This window comes from Epargyreus clarus, unplaced genomic scaffold (assembly GCF_041222505.1).
Source record: "Epargyreus clarus isolate Ecla_fem2 unplaced genomic scaffold, WU_Ecla_fem_2.2 ptg000015l, whole genome shotgun sequence".
Classification (NCBI taxonomy): Eukaryota; Metazoa; Arthropoda; class Insecta; order Lepidoptera; family Hesperiidae; genus Epargyreus; species Epargyreus clarus.
This window is the reverse complement of record NW_027332223.1, coordinates 2,184,440-2,209,102: the sequence shown is the minus strand read 5'-3', so window position 1 is coordinate 2,209,102 and position 24,663 is coordinate 2,184,440. Positions and strand designations below refer to the sequence as shown.

General features: G+C 35.0%; 1 protein-coding gene across 3 annotated transcripts; it reads right to left on the bottom strand.

The window, feature by feature from the left end:
* Positions 1-740: 740 nt before the first annotated feature.
* Dlic (dynein light intermediate chain) lies at positions 741-24,313 on the bottom strand. 3 transcript variants are annotated; one of them, XR_012102903.1, is made up of 10 exons: positions 24,158-24,313; positions 23,757-23,947; positions 20,922-21,125; positions 11,346-11,557; positions 10,541-10,770; positions 10,030-10,141; positions 9,132-9,272; positions 7,422-7,673; positions 2,877-6,839; positions 741-2,829 (listed from the first exon to the last, which is right to left on the bottom strand). XR_012102903.1 is itself a non-coding variant. In XM_073080298.1 (9 exons), exons 1-8 carry the CDS (start codon positions 24,229-24,231, stop codon positions 7,434-7,436), a joined length of 1,404 nt encoding a protein of 467 aa, XP_072936399.1. In that variant the 5' UTR covers positions 24,232-24,313; the 3' UTR covers positions 741-6,839; positions 7,385-7,433. The 3 variants fall into 3 exon arrangements, 2 of the variants coding, with proteins under 2 accessions (XP_072936399.1, XP_072936398.1); XM_073080298.1 differs by having other exon boundaries at positions 741-6,839; positions 7,385-7,673; XM_073080297.1 differs by having other exon boundaries at positions 741-6,839.
* Positions 24,314-24,663: the final 350 nt, after the last annotated feature.

The following is a 24,663-nucleotide window of genomic DNA, read 5'->3' as shown; positions in this document are numbered from 1 at the left end:
CCTATCTGAATATAATGATGATCGTGACATTTGTGGTATAAGATTAGAAATTAAACATATTTAAGTTTAAAATTTCAATATAATGGTGTTTATTTTACTATCCATATGTTATATCACACTTATACGAAAGAAATAGAAAATAAGCATTAATTTAGTCCTTCTGTTTTTATACATTGAAAGTGCTATGGCTGTATTGCTATCGTTATCTGCGCTGCAACAATAGAATCTGAAAATGGGGCGTAAAAGGAAAATAGCGCGAAAGTACAAACTTGAAACAAATAGTATTATAAAATTATAAATAGTAATATATACATAATACATATTATTTCAAATAACTGGTCAATGGATAACTGATAGCGGTTCCTTTCATCTTCATTTCCACGGTAGGTTTATTGCATTTTGTTCTACTTAAAAACCCAAAAAATCCTTTATAATTATTCATATTGTGGACATGGTATTTTATAGATTTGTGTAGCGAAATAAATCTAAATGATCATTTTAGTTTAAACTACTATTTCACTATTTTACTATTTCAAGCACATGAACAGCCCATATACGTGTCTTCTCTATCAATTAGGGTTAAAGTTTAACTTAAAGATCAGTATTTGGTAGACAAAGAGCAGCTAGTGACGTCAAACTACAATTATGAACAGTTAGACATTCTTTATTTTTTTTGCTATAAAAATGTAAAAACAGTGGTATAAGGGAAAATTTAGGTATAGAATAGTAAAAAAAGTAAACAGAATCTGTGCTATTTATTTTAATTTTCCTGTACAATAGTCGCCAATAAGCTTTATTAAACATTAAACACAGGCTATAATACTTAAATAAACACACTGCATATGCTCTGTAAATATTTCTACAGAGTTGAGTGTTGGTACCATAGATTAGTAAAGATACTTCGCTGCCTTGAAATTGAATGAAGCCACAAACAGCTTATTATAGTAAGTTCTTTTTTTGAATTCTTGACAAATAAAAACATTTTTAGACAAAATTTACGAATAAATAACGAATACTGCGTAATTTTCATAATAAATAAATAATTATTTCAAATAATTTAGGGACATTTTAGCACGGAGACGTGGCAAAACTTTTCTACGCAACTATTTGAATTCTCAAAACTTGGTACATTTTCTTGTTAGGAGTGAGTAATCTTTACTAATCTATGGTTGGTACTAACCGTTGTTATTAACTGGTGCATCCATTATGTTAGTTGGGAACATTGTAGAAATGTGGCCATTACGACATGGATGATATATTTTAGTAAACATCTAATAAATAGCAATAAATATTTTACATTTTTTTGTATTCTTCGATGATTACAGTTTTTGCAAGAACTTTCTTCTCGTTTAATTTGCGAAACAGTATATTGTAGTACCATATGTGTTTCAAACTATAAATAACGTTACAACCATTTATTTAGTAACTGTTTGTTAATATCAAAGATATTATATTATGTCTAGGCTCAATACATACACAATTACAGTGTATTATATAATTAATTAATTACACCTGATGTTCGGCAATAGACATATATAATATCTTTTATGGTACTCAATATGCACACATGTATATAAATAATTGAAGCTTAACACAGACGCATAAAAGCTTTTTATTGATATAATATATTTAAGAGGATATTGCGAATTTTATATAACATGATATTTATTTAAAAATTAGTCCAAATATGTATATTTAGAATGTAAGGCGGGCTCCCAAAATCTATCTCAAATATTATCGTCGCTATTATAGTACTATCGCTTGTTCAAAGTAGCGTTCGTTGTCTTCACATATTTTGTATTTTTACAACATTTTACATAATAAAATAATTATATACTGTGACTTAATATTTTTAACACAGTAACTATTAAGTATTAACTTTGTGTTTGTTATTGCATATCAACATTTATTTAACAGATAATTCAAAAGTAACGTAAAACTACGAACAGCAGTTATTTCGTCCAATGGTTCACAAATGTATATTTCAATTAATTATTATGCATGTCGTAGAAGCTGTGCAATGCTAAATGCATTTTGGCGACTCATTATATATTTATCAGATTCGACATAATAATAAATTTCAATAATTCTAATACAGCAGTATCCTATTACTTTAGTACACATTAATCTCGTAATGATATAAATAATTAATTGATACTTAAATAATTGCAATTTGAATACAGAGCATGGAACAACTACACATGGACTTCGGTATAAATATTACAATCTATCTTATTGAAAGCCATACATATATCTATTGAGAATCTAACATTATAAATCACTATGCCTTTTCCATCGAATAATTTAAGTTTAATATACAACCAAAACGGCATTCTTGCACTGAATGATATAATAATAATTATTACAAATCGGTCTAACCGATCGTTAGCTTACGAAATTGAAATAAAAATCATTAAATAAACATATATTAAAATTACTTCGAACATTTATTTTATAAGCTTATTACAATGTGCTGTTTAAGTAGCGAAATACTTTCAATAATTATATTTCGTTTTAAGCATAAGATGGAATATATTTTGAGCATAAAAACATACACTGTTAATGCTCTGTGCCTATGCGAGGATGTTTCGTGGCTAATACATATTAATATTATTTGCAGATAAAACACTACTTTGTTCTATATAAAAATCATATCACAGAAAATAGATGTATTTTAACTGAAATCTAATAATAAACGAACTGATACGTTGACTAGTATAAGAAGTAAAAATTAATCTAGATGAGCAAAGTATATATGTAATCGAGAAGTAAAGTTATTTTTAAATTGTCGCTTAACATTTTTCAACTCTAGAGTAATTTTGGAGTTAACTTGAAAAACGTCAATAACACCTTTGTTGTTCTAGTGAAATACTGACTTTTTATATGCGAAAATTCAACACTACACGTAGATAATCAATTTATACTTATTTTTAAAACAATTTTACATCAATACTGATTTTGGCTCATCTCATAATAGCTAGCTTTCACAAGACGAGTAACGTGACCACATTGCCTCAAAATTATTATGAAAAAAAATATGAATTTAAAAGAATTTCTACGAATGTGCGTTCTCGCATAGGTTTAATAGCATACGAATTTGCCGCAACGTTTAAAAAGCTCGTCTCTAGACCTTAAGTTCGTTATTGTTTCAAGTGTAAACTTTTCACTTTTCTCAAAGAAATAGGTAAACATTCATATTGGTAAATAGCTAGTAATATTTTCTAACTGTAATAAAATAATAATATAAATTGAAATTTCCATTGTGCATTTATCAATAAATAGTAATTATAAGTGTTGTCTGTATTGACACTTAGTAATTATTTTAATAAGTAGGTATATTCGTTTTTTCATTATCAACGTTTAAATATTGAATGTGTGGGAAAATAATAAAATATATTGAAGTAGATTTCTAAATTGAAATAGAAAAGTTAAAAACTTACACCAGTGAAAGGGTATAAGTTGGTTACTTAGAGAATATCCGAAATATACATTATTACATACATTACCATAAATTATGCATTTTAGCCACTTAACATTGTGCCCCCAATACAAAAATAGACAAACTTCATATACTTGTACATACATCATATCAAAACTTGCCAAATCTCTATACATATCGCGGTGACCGACCGCTATATAATATTCCTTAATTAATGACAAACTTATTCATACAAAAAATCTGTATTTATAAATAGGCTTAAAGCCTAGACACTAAATTATTATCTTTCCAAGTTATTAGGTTTTATTATCATAAATAATTCATAATTATAATTCTCCTCTTGCATTTTTCTCAAAACTTTATTACATACGTTTTCTATAGCTTCTTTAAAAATAATGTCACAAACACAAAAGCAACAGCTGCCTTCATTCGCTTACCGCTGCCTTTTATGCCTTTCAAATTAACTATTACTACTTAGTGAAGAATAATTATATGATATTAAGTGCCTTTATATAGTAACCGATTTACAATAGCGAGCACATCTATATTTCTTGAGCTACGGGTGACAATCAATTAAAGACAACGTCGGCAAATCGGAGCGCTTATTAGCGCAGGTTGTTGAACAATTGATATATTATATAAAACCTAAATGAGTGTTTTATACGTTTTATTTTCTAGCACTGATTAACCGTATAAAGTTAAGTAGAATTCTAGTATTTGTAATCTATTTTAATGGAACGAGACTGTCGTGTTTTCAAATAATTGTGCTTCAAATAAGTTTGTCAAAAATACCAACACTAACATTACCGTAACACTAGCTAAAATTACACGAGTTAATAAGTTAAATACATACCAAAATACTAATTTTATTCATCTACATAAATACTTAAAGTAGGAATTGTATTCTGAAAGCTATGCCATTAACGCGCCAACATGTTAAAAGAGATAGATCAAAAGTTTAAGTACCATTAAGATATGATTTGGATATTTGTAATTATTATGAAACGATTGCTTTTATTATTAAATGTGATTTTTTCATAATAGTGACCTTTAGTGATGAATTAAACGCCAAATAGTATAGAAACCTACAATAAAATAGAGAGCTATTGGGCAAGTATTTTTAAATGAAACTCCATATAATATTCGATAATTTTACTATAATAATAAGCACCAAACCACGTTTGGAATGTTCTGTATTGCACCACAAATAAACAAAATCCAATCTCTATAAAACATTACACATTCTGTAAAATACAAGATCAAACGTCATCACACTGTATGGTATAGAATGACTCGTTGAAAACTTTGTTAAATATATTTTGCAATAAATTAATTCAGTAAAACACAATAAAGGTCACCATTACAATCCAAATAATGAATATAATTTACAAAGTGGTTTATGAGTGTTAAACATTTTAAAACTTCGTATGAGCAAATAAAATTAAACATATAGATACTAAACACATTAAAATGGACAAAGTAACCAACTATAGACACCCAATGCATATTACAATAGTCAAACAGACCTCACACAAAGCTACGTCTGAATATTGGGCTAAGTCTAAACCAATCAGCGTGCACTTATCTGCTGTCTTATAAAGCGACGTGTCCGCGCCTTTATCGGTTTAAAAAAAAGATTATCCATTAGGAGACTATTTGGTTACTAGGTCTATGTCAAAATGTCTACCTACTAATAATTTAGATGATACTTTCATCAAAGTCTTTCTCTGCAGTAATTTTGTAACCGTGTAAAGGGTGCTTTAAATGTTGTTAATAAAATGCGTGTTTTCGAATTCTTATACTGCCAATGAATGTTTATTGAATGCACATTTGTTTATCAAAATATTATTTTTGGCGTTTTTTGCACATTCACCTAAGCATTAGCAGGTAAACTGAATTTATTCATAATAAAATCAATTTTATATTCATCTTACGTACGGGAGTAGTAAATTTTAACGTTTCGTAAGGCCACTCACACACGGCACAGTTCGAAATGCACCAATCAATGTACCCGATTATTATGCAATTATATTTAATTTCAACCATGTTTATCGAACACTAACTGAACATACAGGCAATGTAAACTCCTTATAACGAAGACTATTCTGAGTATTTTCTTTTGTTATAAAATTCGTTATATAGTGATAAGTTAAATAATAGACACATTTACGTTATATGGACGTTGTGGTTATAAGTAACTTCGTTATAAAGTTTACAATACACTTCCTATATACACATGTGTGAATGATCTTAGTTATGTAGAAATGTGTACATCTTCAAGAATACAATTAACGATGTTGACTGGTTCAATACAACTTCATTAATGGTAAATGGTTTGTACAAACAGTGACTTCATTGTGCATTCCATCCCCTCGACCTGCACTGCCAGTCTTCATAGAAGATCACTTATTTTGGAACTCCTTTACCCACTATCAATTCAAAGCTTTCTCTGCGTTAAGTATATTAATCCGACTCGACGGCACATAAACAAACTTCCGGTTTATAGATCGAGACAGATATAAAAAGATGCGATTTATTATATTGGCTAAATAAAAAATTAAAATATCAATAATATAGCTGTATGCACGCGGTGTGCCGTCGAGTTGTATCTTACAAAATATAATTATTATTAATAATCACGTTCCAGTTAACACATGAGGCTACCTAAATAAATACTTATTTAATATCATTAAACATATTACAAGTAAAAAAACCTTTACTGAATAGGAAAGTATTACATCCCGTTCGTCTCACTGTACCATTATGGAAATGTATTACAAATTATCCCTATCAAAAGTCTGGAGCATTTTTCATGTACGCGGAAGGCTGCCATGAGTTAGAGGATCACAATTGAGGCTACGTCAACGATTTGTAACTATCACCTTATACTTAACACTCTAATTAGATCAACAATTTTATTTTAAATATTTAATAATGACTCTACGAGTGAAATCAGTGGAAAAATGCCCCAGAATCCCATCCAATAAATTTTACATTTCTAATTCATATAAATAGTACGCCACACTGCAAGTGTCGACATTCGCCTGCCACAAACGCCGCAATGCGACACTAGCATCGGATTCCACTTGTCGGATATGGTATTAGCAGGAATATGCTAGGACTGAAAGCTTTTGATTGCAAATACTGATGTTATGCCCTGCATCCTTTTATTATCAAACTACTTGCTTACTATCTTTTCGCGGCATCCGACAAATCGTTGCCGATAGCGCGTGTCGCGTGCTCGTCAGGCAATCGTAAGCGAGTTGTCGTATCGGAAGGGTGACGTGTCGCCACAGTATCGTAGACGAAGTACAAGCCAGCATGTATGTAGTGATATCCGCGGTGCGCCAAGCCGAGCTCGCTCCGCTGATTGGGTTTCGCGACCGCCGCATGAATGTACCTGCAAATCAAAGTAATATTTTGAAATATATAAAATCATATTCACAGTGAATAACTGTGTCACATTTTGTTGGAAGATTCAGCGTTAATAATTACTTATCTGTTTTTTTTTAATTAAGTAACAATTCTGTACATTTTATAACCATGATTGGGTATTGTCATAACAGTCATGAAACCTGTTAATTTTCTTAACATTTACCTTTTTTTGGTGCGATTTTATTATGTACGTACTGGGACAATTTTAGTAATAAAATATTTTGTGGTGGATAACCAATATAGTAGTTTTATGTGTCGTTGTGCTTCGATTTGATGTGTATAGTGAGGAAAAAATATTAGCTCACAAGTTTAGCAATGCACCTCAGGTAAGAGTTTGACTCAATTTACGATCGATAACAAATTCACGGATGTCAAAGTACACTTGACGGATTACACGTTCGTTTTTTCTATCACCGTCTCATCATGGGTTTCCTCTCAGAGTGAGAAAAGTGTCGTCACGATATTTTTCTTCACCGCTCAAGCAAGCGATGACTAAATTCTAATACGCACTTATCTTCGCTTCTTGGATACAGAAGATATAGCCAACCTGCGTCCGCGGCTAGCACTCGGAGGAGGAGTTGAGGTCGAGCGGCGGCGGCGGGCGCTTGGCGCGCGTGAGGCGGTCGAGCTCGGCCGCGGCGTCGGAGCGCGCGGCGGCCGCGGCGGCCGGCGACGCGTCGGGCGGGGCGCGCGCGCCGCCCGACCCCGTCTTCTTGTACAGCAGCGAGTTGAAGAAGTTCGCCAGCACGCCCTCGTTGCCGGGCGTGCCGCCGCCCATGCCGATCTTCGCGCCCTCCAACTGTGTAACATTAACGATATTACTGTCTACACACGCTCTTTTTCGTTAAAATATATTTTTATTCATAGAAAGAATAGTATAATGCACAAAAGTCTTTCACGGATAGATTTAATATGTATAAGGTTGGCATAAATTTATTATGTTTATAACAAACAGTTACATTTTTATGAAACAAATCTTATTGCGTCTCAATTATTAGAAAAAAAAAAAACGTTTATAGAGCTTAACTAATAGTTTCAACAGTACTACTAATAGAAACAAATTAATATTTACTCAACTGTTTCAGGTCATCTATTTGTGAAAAAGTATAAACGGCTGTTACAATTATATTGGAATCAGGAGTACGATTTTTTTTAATAAAGTATAAACAGTATGATATTTTTGCTATGAAAATTTTAACTCTATGAAGATCTGAGGAGGATACCAATACGTCACCTAATTTTGTTGTTCATTGTGCAAACAACCTACTCTTAAATTCTAATAAAACTAAATGTATTAAATTTATGCTACCAAATGTAAGGAGTACGGGGATGAATGTCGCTCTAAATGGTGAGACTTTGCAATTCGTCAATGAAACTGTTTTATTGGGGATTACCATTGATTCTAAACTCCAGTGGGGTCCCCACATCTCTGCTTTGTCCAGCAGACTTAGTACTGCAGCTTTTGCAGTCAGAAGAATTAGACAGTTAACAGACATACCCACTGCCAGGCTTGTCTATTTCAGTTACTTTCACAGCATTATGTCTTATGGCATTCTACTGTGGGGCAGTGCTGCTGACATAGACTCTATATTTACTATTCAAAAAAGAGCAATAAGGTCAATATATAGTCTGCGGCGTGGTGAGTCCCTAAGAGAACTGTTTCCCACTATTAATATATTGACGGTGCATAGTCAATACATTTATGAAAATATTATGTATGTAAGAAAACACACTGATATGTTTGAAAAAAATAGTAACCACCATAACTTTAATACCAGAAATAGAAATAAATTAGTAATTCCTAAACGTAGATTATGTAAGGTGGCTAGATCTTTCGTGGGCAACTGTATTCGCTACTACAATAAAATACCCGACCACATTTTGAATCTCACAGAAAAAAAGTTTAAACATGTCGTTAAACTAACGCTATGTAAAAAAGCGTACTATAAAGTAAGTGATTATTTGACTGACAAAACGGTGTGGTCTGAATTAGCTCCAGCTCCACATGTACCATTACGTTAAGTTAACATTGTCAAAAACATTTTTTTAAAAAGATGTGTGTTATGGAGTTTCTTTCGCCGCTTCTTCTCCATAACGAAACACCTTGTGAAGTGGTGGTAGTTGCTTTGACATTCAAAAAGTGATCTGTAAAGAACCTATTTTGAATAAAAAATTTTGATTTGATTTGATTTGATTTGACATTCAATCAAATTGTGCGTAGGAGACCTGAATTTACACATATTGAAATTTTCCATACCTGTGAGGTGGCCCTTTGCGTGGTACGTAGCGGAGAGTCAGCTCGGGGCGCGGGCGCTCCGGCCTGCAGCGCCGCCAGCTGCCGCTGTAGGAAGGCTTGCTCGTCCTCCGCTGACACCTCCGCCTCACGGTGACCGCCACTCTGTAAGACAATAATTTTATATTATGTATTTAAAGATATGTGGTCCAAGCCTTGTTTTTTTTTTAATATAATATAGGAGTAGCAGACGAGCATGCAGTCCACCTGATGGTAAGTGGCTACTGCCGCCCATGGACATCTATAATCAACCCCAGATAGGATTAGAAATTCCTACCTGAATTCGGTCACATATCGCGTGCTTAAAGGTAAAAGGGCCTATAGCTAAGGGTTAATAGGGATTTAAGCTGAAAGGGCACATAAAAAAATTTTTTTTTGCCATTCGGTTTGAAATTATCTGAAACGTAAAAAATTTTTAGTTCGGTTTGAAATTACCTGAAACGTTAACATTTTTTACGTTTCAGATAATTTCAAACCGAATGGCAAAAAAAAAAAAATTATGTGCCCTTTCAGCATAAATCCCTATTAACCCTTAGCTATAGGTCCTTTTACCTTTAAGCACGCGATATAACACCGCTACCCTTGAGGATTAAGCTGGAACGCCTCGGAAAAGTATATCTCTTACCACATCCTTCGAACCAGAACACAGCAGCGTTTAACAATGCTGTTATAAGGCAGAAATAGGTGTGGAGGTGGTGCCGCCGAAGTCAAACCAAAAATGGGTTATACCTTCAAAATACTATCATTTAAATTACAATCATGGATGATTACCACAGTTTCTATGTTCAACTAGCGGGTGCAAGCCTCTCCTCACAACTAAGGAAGACAACATGCCTAAATAAAAGATGTCTCCATGACTCACCTTCCTTGTGGCAGGCTGCACTATAACATCCCTGTAGTAATCGTCTGGTTTACATGATTGCATGTTTTCATACAATATGCTAATTTTCTTCATACTATCCCAGCCAGCGGGTCTGTAAATGCAATACAGAAAGCCATTAAATAATGTAATAAAGTCAATGAATTTGAAATCGAAACTAAATAACATTTTTGTGAGGCCTTGTACAGGCTTCCTTTTATTGGCACTAAATTTTAGCCACGTCCAACTACATTCTTAATTTGCCTAATCTTTATCGTATCTTTGTTCTTTTTGACTAACAAGGGATGCTACTTGAGGAACATTCCTAATTATTGACAAAAACCTGATAAAATTGGCTTCGATTTTATCAAGTCCTGCGTTTCGATGCGTAATATCCCAACGCTAACAGTATATTCATCTGATACTAAATTAAAGAGGCGTCATAGTCAGTCAAAGGCATCAATCATATCTACATGAGAAAAGAGTTCTACATGAAGTAAACCTACATACTCACATCAAAACAGCGTCTTTCTCAACAATGAGCGCGGGCGTCCTGAACGGCAGTCCGTATATCCGGTGCGTGAGGTACTTGTATAGCAGATCGCAGTTCTTGTCCTCCTTAGCGGACGTGTAGAACAGCGCGGCGCCGTACTGCAGACAGAACCGCCGGACCCACTGCTGCATGAAGTCGAAGTGCTCGTCGCGGTAGTCGTGCTCCTTCTCCAGGGTGCTCATGTAGTCAGTCTGCAATGAGGGAATTGCAATGGATTAATAGTTAGTCACCCTAATCTTATAGCCGAAAGTTATTTTATTAGGAAAGTTGTAACCAGCAGCAGTCAACTCAATTCAAGTCAAGTTGATACTCATAACTGTCCCACTGCTGTGCTACCGCCTTCTCTCAGAAAATAACAGAACAATATTAGGACATGAAGTATTTATCGTTTACTTATCGTTTAAAGAAACCTATAAGTAGATAGAGTGAGCGTAAAGCTGCTAGTCCGCTCTGAATATAGGAATTAATCGGGTCGCCATAGCAAATTGTATGACTACACCTGCTCGCAACAACTTCAGAGCGGAATAGTAGTTTGGCGGGGACTATACACACCTTCAGACAACTATCACCCATCTACATACTATTTACTTATTGTACAGATTGGAGAGGAAAAACGTCTGCAACATCTTTCGTCTGCAACAACCTTTGTTGAAAGCACGACGGTATCAAATTGTTTGCAAGCATACTATTGAGCATCGGTCATTCGTCAGCGGACTTCGAACTACATGGTCAGGTTCCATTACCGGTAAGTTTATAACAACCGTACCTTAGTGGCCACCACGACGATATCCAACCCCAGGTTAGTGGTGAGAACGCCCTCAGGCAGTGGGCTGTCGTCGTCATCGCACTCCAGCTCGTCCGACAGGTTCCTGGAGGAGCGCTTCATGGGCGACGACGCGGTTGGCTCCAGCTCGTCGCCCGGCTCCGTGTACCTCTGCCACTTCTGCACCTGCTGCTTTTTGCTTTGTAACCTTTGTTCTGCAAATTACGGAAACTGGGGATGACGCTTTGCTCTGGAAGGGGATGACGTTTATGTTGATAAACATATTTACCTATTTCTGTAAATTATTTAACGTTATTTTTTTTTTTTAATTTTTACTCAAATTTTACTTTTAACTCTTGAATATACAGTTGCGGTTATTCAATATTTACTAAACAATATTGAATAACCGCAACTGATTGACAATATTGATTAATCCTAAATCTTAATCCAAAGAAAATTATTTTAAAGCAATGTATGTTAAATCACGAACTCTGTATTTCTTTAGTTCTTATTTTCTTGAAAATGTTTGTTTTATCAGCTGCCACATCCGACGAGACAAATAGAGATGGACAATATTAATGGTTTGTCAGTGCTACCGGCAGCTGACGGCGGACCATGAGCAATTATGTGAAGCACTGTGATCCAGCTTAAAATTGTCTGGTGTTTTGAAAATGATTCATTGTATATATTTATACGAGGGTACGTTTTTAAGTTCGCGGAATGAGGGACAAGGAGCGAAAATAAAATGTCAAAATTATTTTTCTTTTTCTACATATTCTCCTGCAAGACGAATGCATTTTTCAGATCTTTGTATTAACTTATTTAAACCCTCATAAAAAAATGTTTTGTCCTTGTCGGAAAAATACGAGGAAATTGCATCCTTTACTTCTTCGTCTGTAGAAAATTTCTTTCCACGAAGCTCTTTTTTCATTTTTGGAAAGAGATAATAATCGCTGGGAGCCAGGTCTGGACTATAGGGTGGGTGATTTAAAATATCAAAGCCCACCTTATGCAGGGCAGCCAGTGCAATACGGCTCTTGTGTACGGGCGCATTGTCGTGCAACAGCAGGACACCTCTGGATAATTTTCCTCGTCTTTTTTCTTTGATGGCTTCTTTTAACCGCTCCAAGATTGTTGCGTAATATTCTCCGGTTATAGAGACACCTTTATCTTTGTAATCTATTAACAAAATTCCTTCTGCATCCCAAAAGACTGTCGCCATGAGTTTGCCGGCCGATTGTGACACCTTAAACTTTTTAGGAGGTGCTGTACCCTTTTTATGCCACTGCATGGAGTCTTGTTTAGACTCAGGTTCATAATGGTGAACCCAAGTTTCATCTCCAGTAACAATTCGATTCAGTACAATATCCTTATCTTCTCCACAGAGGTTCAAAAACGCACGGGAACATTCAACGCGCTGTTGTTTCTGAGGCGGCGTGAGCATTCTCGGCACCCACCGCGCGCTGACCTTAGTCATGCCAAGATGGTCATGCAGAATTTTAAAAATGCTTGTATCCGATACTCCAACCATTTCTGCAAGCTGTTTCTTCTTTAGCCGAGCATCTTCCAGTACTAATTTTTCGACTTCCGCTATCGTTTCCGGAATGGTCACCTCAACAGACCGTCCTGGTCGTGGGTCGTCTTCAAGTGAATCCCTGCCTTGCTTAAAAAGGTTGTTCCACTTGTAAACCATCGTTTTTCCAGGGCAAGAGTCCCCGTAAACCGATGACATCTCTTCCATTATGATTTGCACAGACTTTCCTTGCTTGGTAAGGAACTTTATAACGGCGCGATGCTCGATTTTTTCCATACTTCCAATTTTCTTCCGCATTGAGTTGTTTAATTGTCGATAGTTTTAAAACTAATGATGCAATTGTGATAAAACTTTATATTTATACTATTTATGAGTCACTTAACACGTACCGCCCTTAACGAGCCCGCTATCCCCCCTCCAACCCTGCCATTCCGCGGACTTAAAAACACACCCTCGTAGATTGCACTACATATATTGAAACGTTTCTAAGAGAGTCTGTGTAATGTTTCGAATGATCTTTATTTAAGGTAGCCGACAGGATCGGTACACCTGTTTCTAAAAATACTTATAAGAATAAGAAACTTAGAATAAGGGATTTCTCATAATCATAATTTGACATCCGAATCAGAAACAGTTTTCTATTAATAATGCACAATAAAGAGGCACAGAACGACGATCCGGGACAAGGTAGCAATAAATATATTTGTAAATAAAAAAAACCATTACGTAATCCCCCTAAAGTAACCTTGTACTGTACACAGCCACCCACATTATACAAACACTAGAAATAAAACCTCCGGCAATCTGTCAACAAACAGGTTGTCGCATTTACTATTTCATTCAGATTCATATATTCAAAGGTGCTTAGTCGAGGTAAAGTTAAATGCCTATGAAATATGTAAATGTCTCGACAGCATGATATCATGTTAACGTGTTTATTTATAAGCTTAGAATATTTTTTGTACACAAAACAGTTTTTTTTATCTTTGTCGACACTAAATACTACATAGTTCATAGGCAAATGTAATGAAAGTAACTGTTTCATTAACAGTATACATTATTAAATTCCAATGAGAGAAAATTAGATTACTTGTATAAGTACCTGTAGTACGATGAAAATGATGTCTTAACTCTTTATTTGCAAATTATAAAGTCGCATTTTAAAAGAAGTTACAAAATTACATAAAGTTCGAACATTAATCGACACAACGCAAGTGATCACTAGTTAAAAAATTATGTACTGAAGCACTTCTTAATAACCATTCGAAGACAATAAAATATACAGAAATGATGCCAATTTAACGAACCGAGACTTTCTTCGTTTTCGGACTTCAGAGTAAAGACTAACGTACATTGTCAATTAGCCTGACTAATTAGACCGTAGAGTGATTAACGTGCCACGAGCTGACCTAATATCTAGACATATCTATATTTCCTATGCTTAACTCTAATAAAATGCCAAACTAACAGAGGCAAAAACTTAATACGCAATAGGGTATAACGTTATGGTACATTTAACAAATACATATATTTGAAAAATTTCAGTAACATTATCAAGAAAAATGTATTGTGTTCCTTAGGAATCTGCATTTTAAGTAATTCCAACATAACAGCTGTGTCGGTCATGCAATTAATTATGTATTGTAGGAAAGATGAACTTTTTGTATCCAACATGAGTGTATCTAACAATTAGTCTATATCATATGGGACTGAATAATTACATTCATTATTATATCAAAAACCATTAGTAGGTACATGTACTTTGTCTTTTTAGTAATCAAGTACACACATTCTATCGAAGTCCTTTAACAGAACATTTTCCTTATTTCATTTCTTCAAGACGTATTCTGTAGATACCCTCAAACTACGTTAAACTACCAGTAAATCTTATAAATAACTGTAAGAAGTTCTAAAAGTGTGATCAATTAAATCAGTGACGTACGTCTATAACAGCCGAAGTGGCGAATGCAATAATGTTAATTTGGCACACTCGCAGTAAGTTTTCACATTCATAATACTTTCACAAATCCATTGGGCTACTTGCTATTTGCGTTTTAAATGACATTTAACTAGCGTTTATACGTTAAAATATAAAATTATAACAGCGTTGCGATGGTTCAAGAATTGGGACTTTTCTGTGATATATGCAAAATATGAATTAATGAGATCTTGTTGAATAAAGCTTACGAGCAAGACAGTCGAGAAAATTATATGTATCATTAGTACTTAAGGTTTTGCCACAATCAGTTACAGTTTGTCAGTTACAGAATTTCTTATGTGTAAGGAAATCCGGGCAACTAAAACATACATTATTACGATGATATTGAGAATTTTGTGGATAACACACAATTTTGTTTCGTTGTAAATACCGATTGTAATAGAAATGTGTCATATTACGCATTGAAGATAATACATACTAAGAACTTGTTGACATGGTAAAGTACCACGCATTTTTTACCTTGCAATTAAAGAAAGACATTCAATTTGATCTATAATTCCCTTAATATTATTCGTGATGTATTCGTATAAGAAGATCGACAATGAGTGGCCAAAGTAGTCGGCCATCACTGTGGTAACTGCAACGTATCAAAAACCATTTACATGCGGATAGCGCAACACGCATTGATCTTGATAGCGACTCTGACGTAATGCGCATGTGAGTCACAATCGTAAAGCAAAGTAGGTATACTTAGGATTTACTCTATTTTATTGAACTTCATAAATCTGAAAAAGTGGGGGTCAGGGGGAGAGAGACGCGTTAACTTTACTTTGCAGCAATAACACAGGATTAGGCGTCAGGTTTTGCGCAACACGACTCAGACATCTCTTCAAATTCTTAGTACGAGTATAAAACATCAATTTTCCGGTTTGACATGTACGATATTAATTTATCAGTAACAATTTAGATTTATGTGTAAAGAAAGAATTAGCGCGGTGTGAGAGCGCTACACCGGGAGCCATTGCAAGGCGTCTTTCAGGGGACCGCCGAGTTGTAGGAGAAAGTAAAGGAGGGGCAGCTAGGAAAGTTACCACTAGATTTGTAATCCAAAGGCATTCGTAAAATATGTGAAATGTTGCATAGAACACAAATTACACTCGTTTACCTACTTCTATGCCATGAAATAAAACTGCACTATCGTGACATCAATGACGTAATGTTGTTGTGTGAGTCACCGTCTGCAAATAAACACGGGGACCTCTACATCCAAACGAGTGACGCACCGAGCGAGCTTTGACTCAACTTAATGGTTACAAAAGTTTTAGAAAGGAAAATATTATAGTAAATGCTTGTACTTTTGTGTTATCGTGCGAAATGTAGGTACAGGATCGATTTAATCCAGTTTAGGTTTATGTAATGGTCACGAATGTCGTGATATTGTTTAAACTACTTAAGGAGAGTATGTATTTTATAATTAACTCTAAGATCGTAACTGTATGATTTCCGCCTATTCTACAAATTCTTGTTGAAAAAATGATTACGGCTTTTTCAACTTCTAGAATCAAACTGGCTTTTAATTACATATATCAGTTTCTTTTTAAAAAACACATCGTTGCACATTTCTTTCATAAGGGCTTTGCTTACCAGTACCGATTGCAGATATAAAAAGCTTCGATTGAACCTTATTTATTACCTACGAATATAAAGCGTTGTTTTTATTGCATTCGCACTGGAAAGTTTGAACATTGGACTCTATTATTTTAGATTATAATGAATTGCAGACACAAATGGAGCTCTAATGTTACGCATAAATTGAGGTTTCCATAAGAAATACGTTTGTTCTGCTACAAAAGTATTGAGTTTTTCCAGGTTAGTTCTTTGTATCTAGAGGCTGCTATTATTTTCGATAGAACTGTATGATTGGAATTAATGAACAAATCTCTCCGAATACCACTTTTTGCCGCTATTCTTAGATAAATGAAAAAATGTGTTATCTAACTGAACATCTTGAACCTATCTCATCAATATCCTATACACAATATTGTGTGAATCGATCGTTGAAAACAAGTCCATTATTAATAGGTACAAAAAGTGCACGCTCCAGTTTTTCAGAGGCTCAAGAGTAGACAATCTGACGCCAACGTCGATGTTATCTTTCAAAGCAAGTTGCCTGTTTCTTCTTAACTGTATAACAGTTTGATTGAGATCGGAAGCACGATTGTTGATTTGTTTCTACAATTATAGACAGTAGTGATATGAATTTCGGCTTCTTATTGTTTCAGAGGTTGGTGAAAGAACAATGAAGAAATATAGTGAAGTTCGTTAAGCCGCACTTGATTAGCTTTTGAAATAATTTCTATTATCTTTCGATCCGACAGACCTAGCAAATCCAACAGTAAGACAGTAATGGGACGTTGGGGGTTGACTTTTATTTAAGATTTTCAGACCTTCTGAAAGCTTAGTATGGAAAGAACTGTACCTCATAATGGGAAGGTCCATTAAAAAATCTTGTAAATAAAGTAGAAAATCGTTGGATTCAGACTACATCTTACGCCTAGCAAATACACAGACGCTGCATTTATTTCTACAGACAAGTAACTTGTTAATCACGGGCTATAGCAGACAAAATAATAATTACCATCTATACAATGTGTATGAACGTATATTCGTAATACAACCACACTGACATGGGTCTTCTGTCAAAATATTGACAATATAATTGAGGCTGCTAGAACCAGAGGGGCCTATTTGTATTTTAGTAATGTTGCACACTTTTACTTTTCTCCATTTAGTAAATCATTTTTTGTAGTTAGGCTGCTCTGGTTCTAACAGCCTCAATTATGATTTTGACACAACACTTTCAATATCCGCACGTATAGATCGGTCCTATGTTAAAAATATATTTTTTTCGATGGGTGAGATAACATTAGACGCCGCACCTCATCGGCCGCGTCATTAGAACAACATCAAGCTTCAAGATCACAAAAACGAGGCAAATCTGCACCTCGTGAGATCCTGTTTCATTCCACAACGTTGCTAAGTGCATTAACCACCTGTAAATAAGATGCAATAACCTTTATATTTGTTTTTATGAGCCATAGATAGATGGAGTGACTTTGATTATTATGATTCTTGGAAATTAGTGATTACATATTAAGTCAACGCTATTTTAATTCCTATACCATCATATATTATATTGAAATTTCTCTTGCCTCAACGTTATTAGAATTAGTTCTCTCCAAGTTCATATGCTTAAATTCGTCTGTCATATTACCTGATGATTCAAGTAAAAGGACATAATGGCAGACTTTTTTTTTATATAAAACCTGTTAAAGGTTTACAACAATCAAGAAATTATGATGGATGGACCTTCCATGCACGAAATTTTGAACTCATCCAAAAATATGAACGAATTTGAACAGCAAAAACATACCATTCGAAACGAACAGTTACTGCACCTAGTAAAACTTATCCACAATTTTAAACGAAACTAAGGATGACCGCCTGATTTTAAAGACCAACAGTTGATGGTAACTCTCCGTCGCACGAATTCGGTATCCGTAATTAATTGAACAGGACCTATACAGGTAAATTCATCTAATATAATCTATTCACTCATCCTTTCATTTAAAAGCTACCTTGCATGCTTTATATTATATTGGCAAAGCTGATGTCATATACTTGGGCATTAACCTATTGGCTTCCAGCCACGTGCAATGTGGGTCAGGTTCAACTTCTAAATAAAACTTAAGTACTTATTACTTTGAAATGATATATTTTGGTACGGGAGTCTTAGTGACAAACGTTCTACTTTGGTCCTCATAGGTAAGGTAATCTTACATAATTGACTAAGCGCAACTAATTCGAACTTGCACACGGAGGGTTTCGTATTCGTACCACCAAAATTGTCTATTTTTTATTTTTTGTATTTTTAGTATCAGTAATAGGCTTAGTAATAGGGTTCCTTTTTAACCTTTGGGTACGGCACCCTAAAAGACTACGATATCAACGCTACACTTTTTTTTTGTTGACGATCGGGAAACCTTCAAAAGGTACCCGATGCCTTGGGAGCGACACAGGGTTATGTGGGACTCTTACCGCACTAAAACCCCCCCGGTGGCCGTCCTCAGCGCTGCGTAGAGGACTCCGGGATCTCCAAAGGAACGCAACCGGAGTCCTCTTAGCGCATTGCCCCGTCGGGCTCCGCCCAGGTGAGCTTATCGCTCACCACACCGTCTGGTGCGTACGACGGTATGGGACCACACACACCGCCATCCTTCCCGGGGCCGTTGGCTGGGCGGTTCGAGCTCCCACTCTTGCCACCCACGACCCCAGAAGCCCCCTTTTAGTCGCCTCTTACGACAGGCAGGGGATACCGTAGCCCTATTCTTGTCCCGGAACTACAGGGATAATCAACGCTACACTACGTATATCATTCTAGAGATCCGAGCCCAGCCGTAGGACTCTTATGTATTGATAATATTTACAGGAACTTGATCCGCTACAGAAAAAAATATCTTATCTTGCGTCTCGTAAATTGCTCTTCCGATTTTATAGTCAACAGATATTTCAAAAACTTTTTATCATTTGGTATCATGCCAATAAACTTAGCTTAGAAAATTACACTCAATTTGAAATAACAGATAGACAACGATTTTATTTATTTTCATACATCAAATTAAATGTAAGCGCAAATAAATGGTTTTCAATTAAGATGTGAATAAGATGCGGCGCCGTGAGTCATCGTGAATCAATTATATCTCCGGGCGTTGTCATTAAAACTGTTATTGTAATGTTGTTTTTGCGTTATGCAATCAACAACATGGGACTCCATCTACGTGAATCTCCGTGAATGGCTTTTCAATCACTGTGCCCTTCATCTATCGGCCCTTTTCAAGTGCGCCGGTGGACCTAGGCCACCGCTAGATAGGCAAGTTCTTTGCCATTAGGTAAGTGTGGTAAAATGGATACTCGTTGTTCCGAAGCTATGCCCCCTTGTGGTAAAAAAAACAGTTTCATTTATTTTTGATTCTAAACGCGTATCCTACACCATACATTTTTCTTTCGGGCATATTACTTCCATCACGGAACGGAATTATGTTATTTATCTATTTGTATATCTGCAGTAGGTACGTTAATTTTATTTTCATCTACACTCTATGGAATATTAAGAGGAACAAACAACCACCTATACAAACTTTCACATATATTCGCGTAATTGGTACTTAAGAATGAATCAGTTTCCTCCAGACTTACCCCACATAAAGCTTAAAAGGTGTTTATAGAACTTTGAAATATCCGTTTGGGTATTCTATTTCTGAACCTTTTACACGTCATTCTCTTCACGCCTCAGCTCTTTCATAAAAGGGGGTCTTAAAATGTCGCATAAATAAATTAATGACGCCTTTAATATTCCTATTATACCTTTGAAACCCTATTGTGGCTGTTAAGGATATAGCCAAAGGAGAGTAGACAACCAGGACATAATCATCATAATTCATAACTTACGTATTTACATGGCCGGGGACCAAATCCGAAACCCTCAGAACGGTATCTCTCGTCATTCACACACAACTATAAAAAAAGCTTCCGTCCATTGTCCGCGTGTACAAAAACACGTCACAATAAGCTCGCGCCAATGACAGTGACCAACATTCAGTCAGCGAGACAGTTTTTTCACCGCGAAAAACGGTATCACAATATTGCAGTGCAATTTTAAAATTTTCAAACACAATCTCTTTTGTTTACATGGTGAAGTATGTTTATTTTTTGTTTTACAAACTTCATCAAAACGAACTGGTGGTGGTTTTTATGAATTATAAAAAAACAAAGTTCATGGAATCATGGGTATAACATAGCTTAGTACGATGGTCTGTTTTAAAGAGCACCACATGACATTTATATGGAAATCCCACAACACATTTTCATTATGGAATAATATCCCCATATCTCATGTTAGCCATTGTTGTCCATGGTCACCTTCAATCAACATAAATAAAAAGTTACAGACAAGCTGGCTTCCCTTTTCTCTAACTTCTGAGGACTATGCTACTCCAGATCGCCTAAAGTATGTTTGTCTTACTAGAATATAATAAGAGTCACTCACCTGGAGTGAGCTCCAATTTGTCTATATGGTCGCCGAGCACAGACGCCCAGCTCTGGAGTTGGTCCAGCACTCCCCACGGAGTGGTCATCGCGACCGTGAGGATGACCAGCGTGTGAGGGAAGGTCTCCGCGCTGAGGGCGAATTTGAGCAGGTTCGTGTGCCCTGGGTCCCCATCCAGGACCCATACACTGAGTCTTGTGTGATCTAAAATGGAAAAAATATTTGTTAATTTATTTATTTATGCTTTACTACTCATCACTCACTCATTACAGTACTGGAGAGCCTGAACACTCCTCTCAAATAGTATGGGTTACAGGAAAAGTGTACTATGACTACAGCATTTTGTTGGGAGGATGTGGATGTTGGTTGTTTTAGATATAAAGCAATCATCTTTGTTCTCAAGAATGGCAAAGCAGTAGTGAGGTAGATCCCGTGTTCTCTATGGAGTTGCTTGAGAATTTCCATAAGTCTCAGTGGCTCAGTCATTTATCATCAAGTGGACTTCTCTTATGCTACATTAATGTTATAAAAAGTAGATTATCTTCATTGTTAAAGCCAGTGATGATTTATATTTAAATAAAAGTGTATTAAAATCTCTACCTCCTGGGAGGCTAAAATTCAACACATTAGATTAACTTTTATTATTAAAATTGTTTATATTATTTAAAATATTTTTTTATAAAAACCATTAAAGGGTCGTACACAAAACTGCGATGCGACGCGATGCGAATTCGCAACGCAGAAAATTGCGACACGAATTGCTGCGATGCGATATCGTGCGGCATACCGTCTCCCAGGGTGACCATTCTTTCGTCAACCGTACGGAACGTATTTTGAAAATTAGGTCGTGACATGGATCGTTAAAAGAATTGTGCACTTTTGTTATTGCTTAGGAGATACAGGAAAGAGTAACAAAGAAAATTTTAGGTTCATCCATTTATCATATATCATTTATTTTATATTTAGTTTCCCAAAGAACAGGGCGCTCCTCAACCAGTAACATAAAAAAGTCCACTACTAACTTTGTCATTTTTTACATTAAAATATACGCCTTCCCACCCAACAAATACAGGTCTGTCTTTCCCACACGCTGTCTCAGACCGAACTAAAAATGGTGTCAACAAGTGTGACGAAACATCGCAGGAATGTGCGATGCGAATTAATTCGCAAGTTCTTGCGATGCGTCGTAAATTGCACCATGACAGCCACCATGATAGCCATTAAATAGCTGACAGAAATGTCAGCCGCTTAAGACATTATTTGGCTTCCTTCAATTACAAGGCAGGGAGATATCTATACTTATCTATGATGCAGCATTAAATGTTTATACAAAACCAGTCAGCTATTTTTAAAGTAACGTTATATTATTTTGAAATGTCAGTAGTGAACATTTGCACCGGCCTTACTTATGTAAGTGTATCTATTGTCCAGTATATGATCCCCAGTGGGAAAGAAATGGTAACTGACTGTAAAAACTTCACAGACTTTCACTATGCCGATTGCATTGTATCAGCTTTTAATACTGCAATAGGTAAAGTGGTAGTTCTAGTATTAGGATTTTAAACTTAAATATTAATTGTACAATAAAATATATTATATTTCATCTCAATATAAATTCAGTGTTCTAATTCAATGATGTTGCAATAATTATAAGGTAGTAATATATTGCTAGTGTAGGCTATCAATAGGCTAAGGATTTTACATAGACTTTCTGTGTAATTGCCATACTTAATTCATAGTTATGTAGTCACATAAACTATAAATTGGTGTATCAAGATTTAGATTTAGCAATAAAAAAAAAACAAATAAAAAAAAATACGAGAGCATATCTGTAATCTACACATCCAAAAAAGAATTTATTTTTATTTTAGGCCAGAATCATTTATACAATGTAGTCATACTATTTACCAAATACCCCATAATTTTCCTTTCATAATGATACTTCACTTCACTAGTGTCCCACTAATGGGCAAGAGTCTCCTTTTATGATGAGAAAGTCATAACACAGGTCACAATCCACACTTCACCTTTTTTTAATAAAATTCCAAAATTGCAGCTGTGCATAATACAAGACATAAATAGACAGTGCATCAATGGATGACCTATTTAAAGAGGAGCATTAATAGACATGTTACAATCTCTAGAATAAGGAAGAACCCATTAAACTCTATTAAACATGACTAATACTGACAAAAGATTATTTACATAATTTTTGTTTATGTAGTGTGTGAATTTAGTTTATAAAATACTACAACTACAATAAGATAAGTATTATCACTTTTTTATGTTTTGTGGAATCCCTATAATAAAAGCTTTTAATAATTGTTATATCCCGTTAAGTGACATATTTTAAACTCTCATTTTTTAGTGTATTGACAGAAAGAACTTCTATACAATATTCCATATTCTTAGATCTAGTAATATGAGTTATCTGTAGTTTGTCAGACAGTGTTAGTTTTTTTTATAGCCACAACAATACAGATCTCAGGACCTATTTAGTGCAGTCTGATAGTTATCATAATATGTCTATGATATTAATTTGCAAACAATTTGTGCGTAAAATTAATTGAAATAAATAGAAATAATAGACATTTTCTGATTGTTACTAATGAAAATCAAAGTAGAATTTATAATTAAGAGTTTGACTTAATTATTGGACTATATGTACACTGGTAAGTTGTGTTTGAAAGTATAGCTCCTCATGTATAAAAATGTACCGCACATAAATGTAAATTATCACTATATAATATGTAATCTTCAGTACTGAACTAATTGGCGTAGTATTTAGTAAAATTCTTATTGTTAATTACTTAGATGCACAATCTTGCAACTTACCATCACGATATTCGTCTCTGACGTCTATGTATGCGTATTCGAGTGCAGACCCCTTCTTGGGGTCTTCCACACCCTGTAATTTAGCTATGAGCGTAGTTTTGCCAGTCTCATTGTCACCCAGTACTAACACATTCTTATTTGAAGGTAGCTTTGTGTTCCCTGTGTTCTGAACTTCTTCCAAGATCGCAGACCTGGAAAGATGCACATTTCATATAAGCACTTTGGCGACGGGCTTCGAAGAAATCGTGGTACACACCAGCTAGTTAACAAACAAAGGTGATACGCAGAGCTAGGTCACATATTTCTCAGGTGTGAGACTTGACATCACGTAGTAGGTGTGACACATTGGATTCCCTATATGGATGCTGCATGTTACCCGTAAATTAACAGTGAACCGTTACCATAAGTTATCCTTCACATCGCCGTTCTCTTTCTTTTTACTTTTAAGCCCATTCGCTTGGCCGTTTGTCTCCATTCTTCAGAAATGATAGAAGATAACAACGGCACAAGAGGCTTTTCTTTCGTTTTCGTTTCGGCCGTTCATACGTCACTCTCACAGACAGAGAACAGACTAAAAAAATTACTCGTGTTGATAATGTTGCCAACGTCATCACAGATTACAAAATAATCAGGAACTCATTAGTATCTTATGAAATGTTATGTTTTTTTAATTACAGAACAATGCATTTGTAAACTAAACCATAGTTAAAATAATACAATTCAAATAACAAAATGGATTATCAAAATATGAATGAAATAAGCAATATTTTAAATATGAATTTATGTGTATGGCAACCTTTATAACTGTCAGTTAGTAACTTTTTAATAACTCCATGGTTAAGGGCCTTTCCTCTTTTCGGCTTAAAAATATTACATGGTAGATGTTATTATATAATATTATGTTAAT